This window comes from Odocoileus virginianus, chromosome 11, assembly GCF_023699985.2.
Source record: "Odocoileus virginianus isolate 20LAN1187 ecotype Illinois chromosome 11, Ovbor_1.2, whole genome shotgun sequence".
Classification (NCBI taxonomy): Eukaryota; Metazoa; Chordata; class Mammalia; order Artiodactyla; family Cervidae; genus Odocoileus; species Odocoileus virginianus.
In genome coordinates this window covers 39,818,021-39,833,212 of record NC_069684.1, presented here as the reverse complement: position 1 = coordinate 39,833,212, position 15,192 = coordinate 39,818,021, and the positions used below count along the sequence as shown (strand labels likewise).

Below are 15,192 nucleotides of genomic sequence, written 5' to 3'. Positions count from 1 at the left end.
AAGGAAACTGAGGTTTAGAGAATTTTGCCCATTCCGTGGTAGAATTGGGGCTCTATGTGAGGTTCTCTGTGTTTCATTTGAGGGTTCAGCTCTCACAGCAGGAGTGTGCTGGGCATATGGTTTTCATGCTGCTGTATCACCAGAATGACGTGAATCTTCAGAGAGCCAGATTAAACACTCTTCAGAAGAAATTTCTCTCTGGTGCTTTGTTGCACTCAAATCCTGCTGTGAAGTCAGAAAAGACTTTGAAATGGCAGGATTTGGTTACCAAATCTTTTGACTTTTGGTGGGAATGTGTGTGTTGCAGGTAGAACTGGTTAGAGCCACCAAGTGGGTACTTGAAACCACTAATTACTCTTAATGAAAAGTTCTGTTTACTTAATACAAAAGTAGAGATAAGTGTAAGCTATATCTGTTGGCTTACTTTTTAGCCAAACATATGATAATTATTTGCTATTTAAAACATATGATACCTTCTCTTTTGCTTTAATGATGTTCAAAGGATTGTTACTACATCTACATTATAAACATATGGTCACAAGTATAAGTTGAAACAGATCCTAGCACAAAGGATTTAAGTAACTAAACCTTGTTTTTTCCTTCCTACTTTCCTTCTTCTTTCTGTCTTTCTTCCTACCTCTTTCTCTTAAAGAAAATACTTCATTGACTTGTTAAACACCATCATTCAGACCTGTGTATTTTATTCTTGGCATCTGTATAACTGAAACCTCATTCATAGTCCTGTTAACTCACACAGGGGCCTCTGCTCTTTGCTCTGGAGTTTTGTTCTGTTTTCCCTTTATCCATTTTGATTCTCATATTAACTTTTTCTTTTTAGGCCTTGGCACAGAGTAGGTCTGGTTTTCTTAAAGTCATCACTGAAAACATCCCAAATAGCAAATATTCTATTAATAATATAGATCCTGGAGATTATTAAAAGAGTTGCTAATTATATGTGCTTAGATGTTTTTAAAAAGGCACAATGGTTGTCTGAGGAGGCCTAACAAATAGCTGAGAAAATAAGAGAAGCTAAAGGCAAAGGAGAAAAGGAAAGATACACCCATGTGAATGCAGAGTTCCAAAGAATAGCAAGGAGAGATAAGAAAGCCTTCCTCAGTGATCAGTGCAAAGAAATAGAGGAAAACAATAGAATGGGAAAGACTAGAGATCTCTTCAAGAAAATTACAGAAAACAAAGGGAACATTTCATGCAAAGATGGGCACAATAAAGAACAGAAATGATATGGATCTAACAGAAGCTGAAGATATTAAGAAGAGGTGGCAAGAATACATAGAAAAACTATACAAAAAAGATCTTCATGACTCAAATAACCACGATGGTGTGATCACTTACCTAGAGCCAGATATCCTGGAATGCAAAGTCAAGTGGGCATCACTTAGGAAGGATCACTATGAACAAAGCTAGTGGAGGTGATGGAATTCCAGTTGAACTGTTTCAAATCCTAAAAAATGATGCTGTGGAAGTGCTGCACTCAATATGCCAGCAAATTTGGAAAACTCAGCAGTGGTCACAGGACTGGAGAAGGTCAGTCTTCATTCCAATCCCAAAGAAGGGCAATGCCAAAGAATGTACAAACTATTGCACAACTGCATTCATCTTACACGCTAGTAAAATAATACTCAAAATTCTCCAAGGCAGGCTTCTGCAGTTCGTGAACTGTGAGCTTGCAGATGTTCAAGCTGGATTTAGTAAAGGCAGAGGAACCAGAGATCAAATTGCCAACACCTGCTGGATCATCAGAAAACCAACAGAGTTCCAGAAAAACATCTACTTTTGCTTTGTTGACTATACCAAAGCCTTTGACTGTGTGGATCACAACAAACTGTAGAAAATTCTTAAAGAGATGGGAATACCAGACCACCTGACCTGCCTCCTGAGAAATCTGTATGCAGCTCAAGAAGCAACAGTTAGAACAGGACATGGAACAACAGACTGGTTCCAGATAGGAAAAGGAGTATGTCAAGGCTTTATACTGTCACCCTGCTTATTTAATTTATTTGCAGAGTACATTGTGAGAAACGCTGGGCTGGATGAAGCACAAGCTGAATTCAAGATTGCCAGGTGATGGACAGGGAAGCCTGATGTGCTGCAGTCTGTGGGGTCACAGAGAGGCGGGCCCGACTGAGTGACTGAACTGAGCTGACTGAGATGTTTTTAAAAGAGTGTTAGTCTTTCTTATTTTATCTGGTCCCTTCTAAATGGTTTTCTATGTGCATGTGTGTCTCTTCCTATTAGATTTCATACACCTAAGTACAGACCCATGGACACAGCATCTCTCTAGGATTTCTTAGTTTTTCAGTGAATTTTTTTGATAAGTAAATAATATTATTTATTCTGGTAGAATTTTTTTTTAAGAGTGAAACAAATCTGTGATTTCACTATTCTTTATTTTAGTGACATCAATGACATTCCAAATGAAACTTAGCCTTTGGAGTCAAGGAGTAAATTTATTAACCTGCCTAAGAGACTATTAGAATTTATACTAGTGCTTGCAAAATAAATTTGCTGTAAGTGGAGGAAATTTTGCTCAATTTTATCCTTGTAATGCCCTTTTTTAAAGTATCAGTGGAGCTAAAGCCTTGGGTTTTGCAGCCTTCTCACTGACCTTTACTGGTTGTATAAGCTGTTGTTTACTGAAATCCCATCTGTGTTGAAGCTGTGTTCTGCCAAATTTCCTACAAAACTTATAGTAGTTCCATGTCATTCAGTTCAGTTCAGTCTCTCAGTCGTGTCCGACTCTTTGAGACCCCATCGACTACAGCATGCCAGGCCTCCCTGTCCATCACCAGTTTCCAGAGTTTACTCAAGCTCATGTCCGTCGAGTTGGTGATGCCATCCAACCATCTCATCCTCTGTTGTCCCCTTCTCCTCCGGCCTTCAATCTTTCCCAGCATCAGGATCTTTTCAAATCAGTCAGTTCTTCGAGTCAGGTGGCCAAAGTATTAGAGCTTCAGCATCAGTCCTTCCAGTGACCATTGAGGACTGATTTCCTTTAGGATGGACTGGTTGGATCTCCTTGCAGCAGAAGACTCTCAGGAGTCTTCTCTAACACCGCAGTTCAAAAGCATCAATTCTTCAGCACTCAGATTTCTTTTTGTTCAACTCTCATATCCATACATGACTACTGGAAAAACCACAGTTTTGACTAGATGGACCTTTGTTGGCAAAGTAATGTCTCTGCTTTTTAATATGCTGTCTAGGTTGGTCATAGCTTTTCTTCCAGGGAGCAAGTGTCTTTCAATTTCATGGCTGCAGTCATCATTTGCAATGATTTTGGAGCCCAAGAAAATAAAGTCTGTCACTGTTTCCACTCTTTCCGCATCTATTTGCCATGAAGTGATGAGACCGGATGTCATGATCTTAGTTTTCTGAATGGTGAGTTTTCAGCCAACTTTTTCAGTCTCCTCTTTCACTTTCATCAAGAGGCTCTTTAGTTCTTTGCTTTCTGTCATAAGGGTGGTGTCACCTGCATATCTGAAGTTATTGATATTTCCCCTGGAAATCTTGATTCCAGTTTGTACTTCATCCAGCCCAGTGTTTCTCATGATGTACTCTGCATATAAATTAAATAAACAGGGTGACAATGTACAGCCTTGATGTAGTCCTTTCCCTATTTGGAACCAGTCTGTTATTCCATGTCCTGTTCTAACTGTTGCTTCCTGACCTGCATACAGATCTCTCAGGAGGCAGGTCAGGTGGTCTGGTATTCCCTTCTCTTTCAGAATTTTTTAGTTTATTGTAATCCACACAGTCAAAGGCTTTGGCATAGTTAATAAAACAAAAGTAGATGTTTTTCTGGAACTCTCTTGCTTTTTTGATGATCCAGCAGATGTAGGCAATTTGATCTCTGGTTCCTCTACCTTTTCTAAATCCAGCTTGAACATCTGGAAGTTCACAGTTCATGTACTGTTGAAGCCTGGCTGGAGAATTTTGAACATTACTTTGCTAGTGTGAGAGATGAGTGTAATTGTGTGGTAGTTTGTGCATTTTTGGCATTGCCTTTCTTTGGGATTGGAATGAAGACTGACCTTCTCCAGTCCTGTGGCCACTGCTGAGTTTTCCAAATTTGCTGTCATATTGAGTGTAGCACTTTCACAGCATCATCTTTTAGGAATTGAAATAGCTCAACTGGAATTCTGTCACCTCCACCAGCTTTGTTCATAGTGATGCTTGCTAAGGCCCACTTGACTTCATATTCCAGGATATCTGGCTCAAGGTGAGTGATCACACCATTGTTATTATCTGGGTCATAAGATCTTTTTTGTATAGACCTTCTGTGTATTCTTGCCACCTCTTCTTAACATCTTCTGCTTCTGTTAGGTCCATACCATTTCTGTCCTTTATTGTGCCCATCTTTGCATGAAATGTTCCCTTGGTATGTCTAATTTTCTTGAAGAGATCCCACACTGTTATTACCAACTGAATCATTAAGAAACATTTCCTGTGGTGAGGCCAGTGGTTCTCCAACCATGGTGAACATCAGTCCCCTGGTGCTTCTTAAAGAGTCTAGATGCTGCATCTTTCCCAGATGGATCCTCGGTGTCTGTGGTCAAAATACTTTCTGGTGGTTCTGGAGATACTTTTGGGGAAACATTGCCATTGGTTCTTAAATTTAGTTTGAATGGAATTTTGTGATTTTTAAAATTATGACTCTTATAAAAGTTGTGAAGCATTCTAAGTGTGTTTAAGAGCAGTGTTACAGATATGTTTATGAATTCTCTTTAACATTGCAGAATCTGTACTGAGTTATGTGGCATTGTAGATGTAATTATAAAATACTCTCTTTGCTGTAGATTTATCTATCTAGTGCATATTAGCATGCCATTTTAAAGAAAATGTTTATTTGAAAAAAATCTCCTTTTTCATAAGCTCCTATCAGGAATGAAAACAAACAAACAAAAATATCAAATTGCAGTATTTTTTCTGCTGTTACTTCCTACATACCCAACTTTTACCTCGACTTAGTCCATCCTAAAGGAGATCGGTCCTGGGTATTCATTGGAAGGACTGATGTTAAAGCTCAAACTCCAATACTTTGGCCACCTTATGTGAAGAGCTGACTCATTTGAGAAGACCCCGATGCTGGAAAAGATTGAGGGCAGGAGGAGAAGGGGACGACAGAGGGTGAGATGGTTAGATGGTGTCACTGACCCAATGGACATGGGTTTGGGTAGACTCCGGCCGTTGGTGATGGACAGGGAGGCCTGGTGTGCTTCGGCTCATGGGGTCACAAAGAGTCAGACACGACTGAGCGACTGAACTGAACTGAACCCCATGTTTTGTGTGTGACTGTATTGGAGAGAAATGTTAGGTATTTAGAAGATACAGTTTAATGTGCCTTTATTACCTCTTAAAATGGACAGTATTTGATGGTGTTAATATTAGTATTGATGGTGGATGAAGCAATGAAGTTTTTAATTACCAAAGAGTTTAAGGATTAACTTCCACATCAGATGTTTTTCTAAATGTATGTTCTCTGAAAATAAAAAATAGTTGACAGTACACAGTAGTCTAAGGCAAATGTTTATTAATTCCAACTAAATGAGAGAATTACATATTCCAGTGAGGTCATTATAATAATGTATGTGTGTTAATATTCAATATAAGGACCCTTACTCACTCCTCTTTTTTTGTTTTGCAAATACCTCTTTTATAAGATTGGTCTTGCATTGAAAGGTTGAAAATTATGGATATTGATTGGTAAATTGATCAGTGATAAGAATTCCTTTAAATGCCTTAATCTATTCTTTCTTTTTCTTCTTTTCTTAGGGACTTTCTCCCTCGAGGGTCAGGCATTGTAACTAGAAGGCCGCTAGTGTTGCAGCTGATTACTTCCAAAGCAGGTAATGGAAAAGGGTGTTTGCTACTTGGATGACTGTATCTGTGATACCTGTTTTCTCATTGCAGGATTTTGGGTCATAGCAGCAAAAATGGTTTGGTGATCATTAGCTGCCTATATGTTTCTCTAAAACACTCCCTTTTTCATTGCTTTTTAAATTCCTTTTATTACATTTATTACATTTCAATTCCTTTTATTTCATTTATTCTCATTGTAATATATCTGTAATTTTACGGTGTGGCATAACCTCTAATACTCCTTTGGTATCCTTCCTTCCTGCACCTATGTGTGTGTGCATGACTGGGAATTTTTTTAAAGTAATTTAACATCCACCTGAGGTTAAGAGATAGACAGGATCCAGGTTGGACATTGACAGTCAGCCAGTGGCCTCTTTGCATTTTCTGAGTCAAGAGATAGGTAGACTCCAGTTGAGGAATTTACACCAGCCTCCCATTTGCTCTCAAAAATGGTTATAACATCAGAAACAAGGTAAATAGTCAGTCTTTGTCTCTTGTTAACACCTCAAGGGAATAATCATGGCAAGGACAAAGAGAGGCAAAGACCCTTCTGAGAAAAAAGATCAGGGAGTTCAGTTCAGTTCAGTCCCTCAGCTGCTCAGCTGTGTCTGACCCTTCGCAACCCCATGGACTGCAGCATGCCAGGTTTCCCTGTCTGTCACCAACTCCTGGAGTTTGCTCAAAGCAATGTCCATCGAGTGGGCAATGCCATCCAACCGTCTGATCCTCTGTTGTCCCCTTCTCCTCACGCCTTCAATTTTCCAGCATCAGCATCTTTTCCAATGAGTCAGTTCTTTGAATCAGGTGACCAAAGTATTGGAGCTTCAGCTTCAGCATCAGTCCTTCCAATGAATATTCAGGACTGATTTCCTTTAGGATTGAATGGTTGGATTTCCTTGCAGTCAAAGGGACTCTCAAGAGTCTTCTCCAACACCGCGTTCAAAAGCATCAATTCTTCTGCACTCAGCTTTCTTTATAGTTCAACTCTCACATCCATACATGACTACAGGAAAAATCATAGCTTTGACTAGATGGACCTTTGTCAGCAAAGTAATGTCTCTGTTTTTTAATATGCTTTCTAGGATGGTCATAGCTTTTCTTCCAAGGAGCAAGTGTCTTAATTCATGGCTGCAGTCACCATCTGCCGTGATTTTAGAATCCCAAGAAATAAAGTCTGTCACTGTTTCCATTGTTTTCCCATCTATTTTCCATGAAGTGATGGGGCTGGATGCCATGATCTTAGTTTTCTGAATGTTGAATTTTAAGCCAGCTTTTCCACTCTCCTCTTTCACTTTCATCAAGAGGTTCTTCAGTTCCTTTTTCTTTCTGCCATAAGGGTGGTGTCATCTGCATATCTGAGATTATTGATATTTCTCCCAGCAATCTTGATACCAGCTTGTGCCTCATCCAGCCCGATATTTCGCATGATGTACTCTGCATATATGTTAAATAATCAGGGTGAAAAGATAAGGGAGACATTACACATTTGCACAAAGTGTCCTTGAAACAAAAAGCCAGAGGTTAATTCCAGGATGTAATGAGTCTTGCTTCTCTCAGAAGCCTTCACTTCAAGCTTCATCTTGACTGAGGGGTGCATGAACACCCCAGGGGAGGGCCCTAGGGTAGGTCAGGTGTGGTAAAAGAAACCAGATAACTGGCCTGAATGAAGACAAAGACCTGGAAAAACTGCCTTATAGAAATGACTAACAGCCTCTTTACTGTGCTCTTCCTCACCAGGGGAGACGCCCACACCCTTTCTCCAGGTGTGCATCTCTGCCTTGCTTCTGTCTCAACCAAACAAGCTGTTTTTCCATGTGCTCTCCCACTTGTTGTGCTGTGTCTCTAATAATAAATGTTTAAACTGCATTTTCAGTTTCTGCCTCTGTGATAAATGCATTTTTCACTGGGGGCAAAGATATAGGGAAAAATAGCTTGTAGCCTCTAGCCCTTGCTGGTTTGGTGGCTAGGATTCCTGGTTTTCATCCAGGCTACCCAGATTTAATTCCTGGGCAGGGAACTAAGATCTCTCATCATGCCACTGTTCCAAAGAATGGCAAGGAGAGATAAGAAAGCCTTCCTCAGTGATCAAGGCAAAGAAATAGAGGAAAACAATAGAATGGGAAAGACTAGAGATCTCGTCAAGAAAATTAGAGATACCAAAGGAACATTTCATGCAAAGATGAGCACAATAAAGGACAGAAATGGTATGGACTTAAGAGAAGCAGAAGATATTAAGAAGAGGTGGCAAGAATACACAGAAAGTCTATACAAAAAAGATCTTCATGACCCAGATAACCATGATGGTGTGATCACTCACCTAAAGCCAAACATCCTGGAATGGGAAGTCAAGTGGGCCTTAGGAAGCATCACTATAAATAAAGCTAGTGAAGGTGAAGGAATTCCAGTTGAGCTGTTTCAGTTCCTAAAAGATGATGCTGTGAACGTGCTACACTCAATATGCCAGCAAATTTGGAAAACTCAGCAGTGGCCACAGGACTGGAAAAGGTCAGTCTTCATTCCAATCCCGAAGAAGGGCAATCCCAAAGAGTGCTCAAACTACCATACAATTGCACTCATCTCACATGCTAGTAAATTAATGCTCAAAATTCTCCAAGGCAGGCTTCAATAGTACGTGAACCGTGAACTTCCAGATGTTTAAGCTGGATTTAGAAAAGGCAGAGGAACCAGAGATCAAATTGCCAACGTCTATTGGATTATCAAAAAAGCAAGAGAGTTCCAGAAAAACATCTACATTTGCTTTATTGACTATGCCAAAACCTTTCTGTGGATCACAATAAACTGTAGAAAATTCTGAAAGAGATGGGAATACTAGACCACCTGACCTGCCTCCTGAGAAACCTGTATGCAGGTTAGGAGGCAACAGTTAGAACTGGACATGAAAAAAAACAGACTGGTTCCAAATAGGGAACGGAGTACATCAATGCTGTATATTTTCACCCTGTTTATTTAACTTATAGGCAGAGTACATCATGTGAAATGCCAGACTGGATGAAGCACAAGCTAGAATCAAGATTGCCGGGAGAAATATCAATAACCTCAGATATGCAGATGACACCACTCTTATGGCAGAAAGTGAAGAAGAACTGAAGAGCCTCTTGGTGAAAGTTAAAGAGGAGAGTGCAAAAGTTGGCTTAAAGCTCAACATTCAGAAAACTAAGATCCTGGCATCTGGTCCCATCACTTCATGGCAAATAGTTGGGGAAACAGTGACAGACTTTATTTCTTTGGGTTCCAAAATCACTGCAGATGGTGACTGCAGCCTTGAAATTAAAAGACATTTGCTCCTTAGAAGAGAAGCTATGACCAACCTAGACAGCATATTAAAAAGCAGAGATATTACTTTGCCAACAAAGTCTGTCTAGTCAAAGCTGTGGTTTTTCCAGTAGTCATGTATGGATGTAAGAATTGAACTATAAAGAAAGCTGAGTGCAGAAGAATTGATGGTTTTGAACTGTGGCATTGAAGAAGACTCTTGAGAGTCCCTTGGACTGCAAGGAGATCCAACCAGTCTATCCTAAGCTGAAACTTCAATACTTTGGCCACCTGATGCGAAGAACTGACTCATTGAAAAAGACCCTGATGCTGAGAAAAGTTGAAGCTGTGAGTAGAAGGGAATGCCAGAGTATGAGATGGTTGGATGGCATTGCTGACTCTTGTTGATACACATGAGTTTGAGTAAACTCCAGAATTTAGTGATGGACAGGTAGCCTTGTGTGCTGCAGTCCATGGGGTCGCAGAGAGTTGGACACCATTGAGCGACTGAACTGAACTTATTCATGCCACTGTTCTCTGTTGCCTTGCCAAGATCACATTGAATATCTGTGTGCATGTCATTGACTGAAGAAAAAAACATGCACATGCAACCTAACAGTTGAGCGCTCAATATTCTATTTATCAATATGCACAGTGTGTGTTATTTGATCCCTGGGTTGGGAAGATCCCCTGGAGGAGGGCATGGCAACTCACTCCAGTATTCTTGCCTGGAGAATGCCCATGGACAGAGGAGCTGGGGGTCTGCAGTCCAGTGGGTCACAGAGTTGGACATGACTGAGTGACTAAGTACACACACACAATACAGGTGTATTTGTATCTATATTTATATCTATATATGAATTTGTATCTAATGTACTGTTTTGCCTCTTTCAACACCATAATAATTTGATAGGCAAATGAGCTTTGTTTTCATTTTTTGTTTCTCTGTAACCAATGATGTGAAATTTTTTTTGTGTATGTATTTATTTGGTATTTGTATTTCTTCTTTTGGGACTTGGCTATTTTTATCTTTCCCCATTTCTTTTTGAGGATTTTGCTACTTTCCCCAGCAATTTCTTTGAATGTTTAAGATTGAAGCACTTGTAGTGTTCATGTCTCATAATTAGTAAGAACCAAGGTCGTGGAGATTTACCCTTATGTTTTCTTCTAATAATTTTATAGTTCTTACACTTAGGCCTTTGATCCATTTTGAATTAATTTTTATATATTGTACAGAGTAAGAACTCAACTTCATTTTCTGCAGGTATATTTTCTCAGCACCATTTGTTGAAAAGACTATTCTTTCTGCATTGTATGTTTTTTGGCACCTTTGTTGAAAATCAATTTGCCATAGATATATGGGTTTATTTCTGGGCTTTCATGTCTATTTAGTTGATCTATATCTCTCTATTTGTGCCTGTACCATACTCTCTCCTTTTTAAAAAAATTTATTTATTTATTTTCAGATGCCCTGGGTCTTTGTTGCTGCATGCAAGCTATCTCTAGTTGTGGCAAGTGGGGGCTACTCTCTAGTTGCAGTGCATGGGCTTCTCATTGTGGTGGCTTCTCTTGTTGCAGAGCATGGGCTCTAGAGTGTGCAGGCTTCAGTAGTTGTGGCACATGGGCTTAGTTTCCCCTCTGTAGATGGATTCTTCCTGGAGCAGAGACTGAACCATGTCCCCTGCTTTGGCAGGTGAATTCTTAACCCTGGACCACCAGGAAAGTCCTCATTCTTTCTTAATTACCTTTACTTTGTATTAAGTTTTCAAACTGAGAATAGGTTTTTCTACTTTGTTCTTCCTTTTCAAGATTGTTTCGGCTATCATGAGTCTTTTAAAATTCTATGTGAATGTGAGGATTGGTTTGTTTTATCCCAGCAATGCAAGATTGATTTATAATCTGAAAATCAAGTAATGTATTGTATCACATCAATGAACACAGAAGTTTCAGGATCATCTCAATAAGCTTAGAAAAAAGCATTAAAGAAAATCTACACCCTGTCATGAAACACTTGTCAAATTAGGAATACAAAGGAACTTCTTTTGTGTGGACATGTGTGAAAAACTCACAGCTAACATCGTGCTTAATGGTAAAAGATTGAATGCTTTTCCTCAAAGACTGAGAACAAGACAAGGATATCCACTATTGTCACTTCTATTTAGTATTGTACTGAAAGTTCTAGCTAGGGCAGTTGGGCAAGAGAAAAATAAAAGACATTCATATTGTAAAGGATAGAGTAAAATTATCTCTATTTGCAGATGACATAATTAAGTACACTGAAATTCTTAAGGAAATCACTAAAAAACTATTAGAACTAATAAATTAGCTCTGCAGGGTTAGAGGACATAAGATACAAAAATTAACTGTATTTTTAGATACTTGCAATGCACAATCAAAAAATTAAAGTAAGAAAATAATTCTATATACAATAGAATCAAAAAAGAAACACTACTTAGGAATGTATTTAACAAAAGAAGGGCAAAATTTATACTCTGAAAACTACAAACTATTATTTATATAATTTGAAAAACATCCCATGTTCACTGATTGAAAGCCTTAATGATAAGATGGCAATACTTTACAATCTGATCAGTAGATTGAATGCAATCCCTATATCAATTCAGGGTTTCCCAGGTGGTGCAGTGGTAAAGAATTTGCCTGCCAATGCAGAAGACTCAAGAGATGCAGGTTTGATCCTTGGGTTGGGAAGACCCTGGAGTAGGAAATGACAACCCAATCCGGTATTCTTGCCTGGAAAATCCCATGAACAGAGTAGCCTGGCAGGCTACAGTCCATGGGGTCTCAAACAGTTGGACATGACTCTTTGAGCAGGTAAATCACAATTCAGCCGACTTTTTGGTAGAAATTGTAGATATTTTAACCCATTTTTTAACGTAAAAAAAGTCCAAGTTTAATCCAAAGGAATGGACTCAAATGATGTCATTGGAAAAAGTAAATTGCTTATAAATCTACAGTGTACCAGATATTATTTGAAGTTCTGAAAATATAGTAATGGCTAACCAAAGTCTCTGCCCCTCTGGTGATTTATAGTCTGGTTATATCATTTAAAATGTATAGAAGGTTTACTCTTTTTTGTTATAAATGGAAACATTTATGTTTAGCAAAAAGTGAATAGTTAGCATAATTTTTTCCTTTCCATACATAAATATTTTTTTTAACATTTAGTTCTGAAATTTAATTTCATGTATGAAGAAATAATTTTTTCCTAATCTCCTTTATCTTATATTCTATTCTTATTGCAGTCTATTTCTGACTGTCTTACTAGTTTCCATTGTGCCAACACTACAGTGTTGCACCATGCAGCATGTGGACTCTGTTCTCCAGCCTAGGTCCCCTAGAGTGGAAATGCAGAGTCTTAACCACTGGACTGCCAGGGAAGTCCCTATGGTGTTGTTTAATAGGTTTATAATTTGCTTTAATATCTATCAGGGATATAGTCCTCCCCCCCATTATTTATGGATTCTTTTCTGTTGTGTCAAAGTTTAGACAATTTTATAAAGACAAAATTATTGCCACTAGAATTATTTTAGCTTCAATAGATTCATTTAGAGAATAATTAATTTTTTAAATTGGAGTATAATTGCATTGCAATGTTTTGTTAATTTCTACTCTACAACAATGTGAACCAGCTGTAAGTATACATATATCTCCTTCCTCTTGAGCCTCCCTCCCACCTGCCATGAGAATAATCAGTATCTTTAAAATATTCATTATTTTTTCCAATACAGGGACGATGCTATATCCTTTCATTTGCTCAAATTTTATTTTAGTAAAATTCTAAAAATATAGCATCCATCCTTTTCTAGTTAGGATGTTCATATTTATTTTGTTGTTCTTGTAGTTTGAATATGGTTTTATTCCATTATATTTTCTAACTCTTCATTGCTGATCTGAGTAAAAGGTGCTATTTTTAATTTTAATTTTTAAATTAAGCATCTTACTCTACATTTGACAGATTAAAATATTTTTAATTGATTCTTTTAGGTATGGTAGTTATATAGTAATTTCATTTGCATTTCTTAATTTATTCAGCAAGTACTTATCATGCAAATACTGGAATGGCTGAGAAAAGAGACTTATTGACCAGAATGTTAATAAGCTTTGCTGCAGTGGGGGCTTTTTGTTGAGTATTGACAGGGAAGGATGTTCTTACACGTTGGACTCTTTTCAGGAGGGACATCATGTGCTTCTTCCTTATAGCCTTTTGTCAACAGTCTCTCAATCTTGTCCCTTCTAAGCCCCTTATCGTTCTTTTACTACTTCCTGTTAATCAGTGAGGATCATACCTCATTCCCCTCCTCTCTCTTCTTGTGAAGACTAGAAATTCAGCCCTCATGGAAAAACTTACTGTCCCCACGATCCTTCAGGAACTTCAAAATGAGACTTTTCATTGCGATACTCTAGCTGATGCCAGCTGAGAACTGCCACCCTTTTTTTTTTTTTTTTTTTTTACCCTAAAGGCACACTGTTCATAGGGAAGTCTGTTATGGCTATAGGCTTGGCTTGACTGAAGTCTAACAAAATGACAAAAAGAAAGAAAGGAGTATATATGTCACTATTCATGGAATTTGCTTGTGCCTTCAGGTCCTAACTGGGAAAAGTTCCATAAATACTGTTTTGTCCTGTTAGATACGTTCATTCAACCAGCGTTTATTGAGTGATTCCTGTATATCAGACAAATACCCTCATCATCATGGAGTTTGTTTTCTTAGAGAGAAACCAGCAGCAAGTGCCAAAAAAAAAGGCCAAACAGAAGGTTAGGTGATGAAAAAAGTGAGCATTCAAACCATGATGGTATTTGTGTAGGCGTAGGGAAGTTAGGTAATTCTAAGGTGGGAGCTGTTTATTTGTTTGAAGTTTAACAGAGGCCAGTAGGAATGGAGGTGGAATGAATGAAGAAGGGTAAAAGGAGGTGGGGTAAGGAGAGACAGTGTTGCTGAAACAGGAAGAAAGCTGGTTGGGTAGTGTCCTGTGGGCTGGGACCTTGAAAGGGAACATGATAGGAGGATCAGAGCCTTAAAGTAGGTGCCATTGAAAGTAACAGAAAGAAATGATAGAGTGATTCTAGGACTGAAAACTAGGCAAGGATAATTCCTGTACTCTTGACAAGCATGAAGGGGTACCTCTTCTATTCCTCCCAAATGGAAAGAGGAAAATGTGGGGGAAACTGCAGGTAAGTCTACTTACTGCAGAGTCCTCCTTTGATGACTTCATTTTCTCTAGAAGTGGGAGACAAAGTATTTGCTGATAATGACTAGTTTATCTTTTTATTTCCACCAGTATATCTTTAATTTCTCTTTAATGCCCTATTACAGAACCAGGTTGTGCTCCTAGTTTGATGAAAATGCCTCTTGTGTTAAATTATACATATGCTGTTTGCTATTTGTTTTGCCTTTTAATACTATTTAATAGTTCCTATTAAACTATCAAATACTATTTAATGGTTCCTGGTAATGAACTATTTTATTCCTAAATTTTAAAAGATTTAAAAAAATAACAAATAGGTATATAATTTTATTAAGTTCATTTTGGCATTTATTGAGATGATCTTTTAAAATACTCAGATATGTTCACCCTTGTGTGTGCTGTGTGTGCACAGTTGCTCAGTCGTGTCTGACTTTTTGTGACCCCATGTGCTATAGCCTGCCAGGTTCCTCTGTCCATGGAATTTTCCAGGACAGAATCCTGGAGCGGGTTGCCATTTCCTACTTCAAGGGGTCTTACTTTTATAGATTTCTACATTTATTTGATTATAGTAACTGAATTCTTTTACTGTACTGTTGAAATAATTTCACTAATTTACTTAGGTTATCTACATTTGTCTCTATACACATCTATCTTGTAGATGTTATAGTGTGTTATCAAGTGAAAGCTATACTAGTCAGAATAAAACATTGAGTAACATTCTCTGTCTTTTGACTTCTATTAGCTAGTGGGGGAAGGAGAGGGTAGGACAAATTGAAAGAGTAACACTGAAACATACAAATTACCATATGTAAAATAGATAACTAATAGGAAGTT

The 15,192-nt window shown here is 38.2% G+C and overlaps 1 protein-coding gene across 7 annotated transcripts in view; it reads left to right on the top strand.

Moving 5' to 3' along the window:
• Nucleotides 1-15,192, top strand: part of DNM3 (dynamin 3) — a 609,645-nt gene that overhangs the window by 98,367 nt on the left and 496,086 nt on the right. For 6 of the 7 annotated variants that reach the window (XM_070474325.1, XM_070474326.1, XM_070474323.1 and 3 more), the window contains exon 2: nucleotides 5,791-5,864. The exons of the other annotated variant lie outside the window; for it this stretch is intronic. In XM_070474325.1, coding sequence (XP_070330426.1) covers nucleotides 5,791-5,864 — 74 coding nt within the window. The remainder of the gene's footprint in view (nucleotides 1-5,790; nucleotides 5,865-15,192) is intronic. 7 annotated transcript variants of the gene reach the window in all.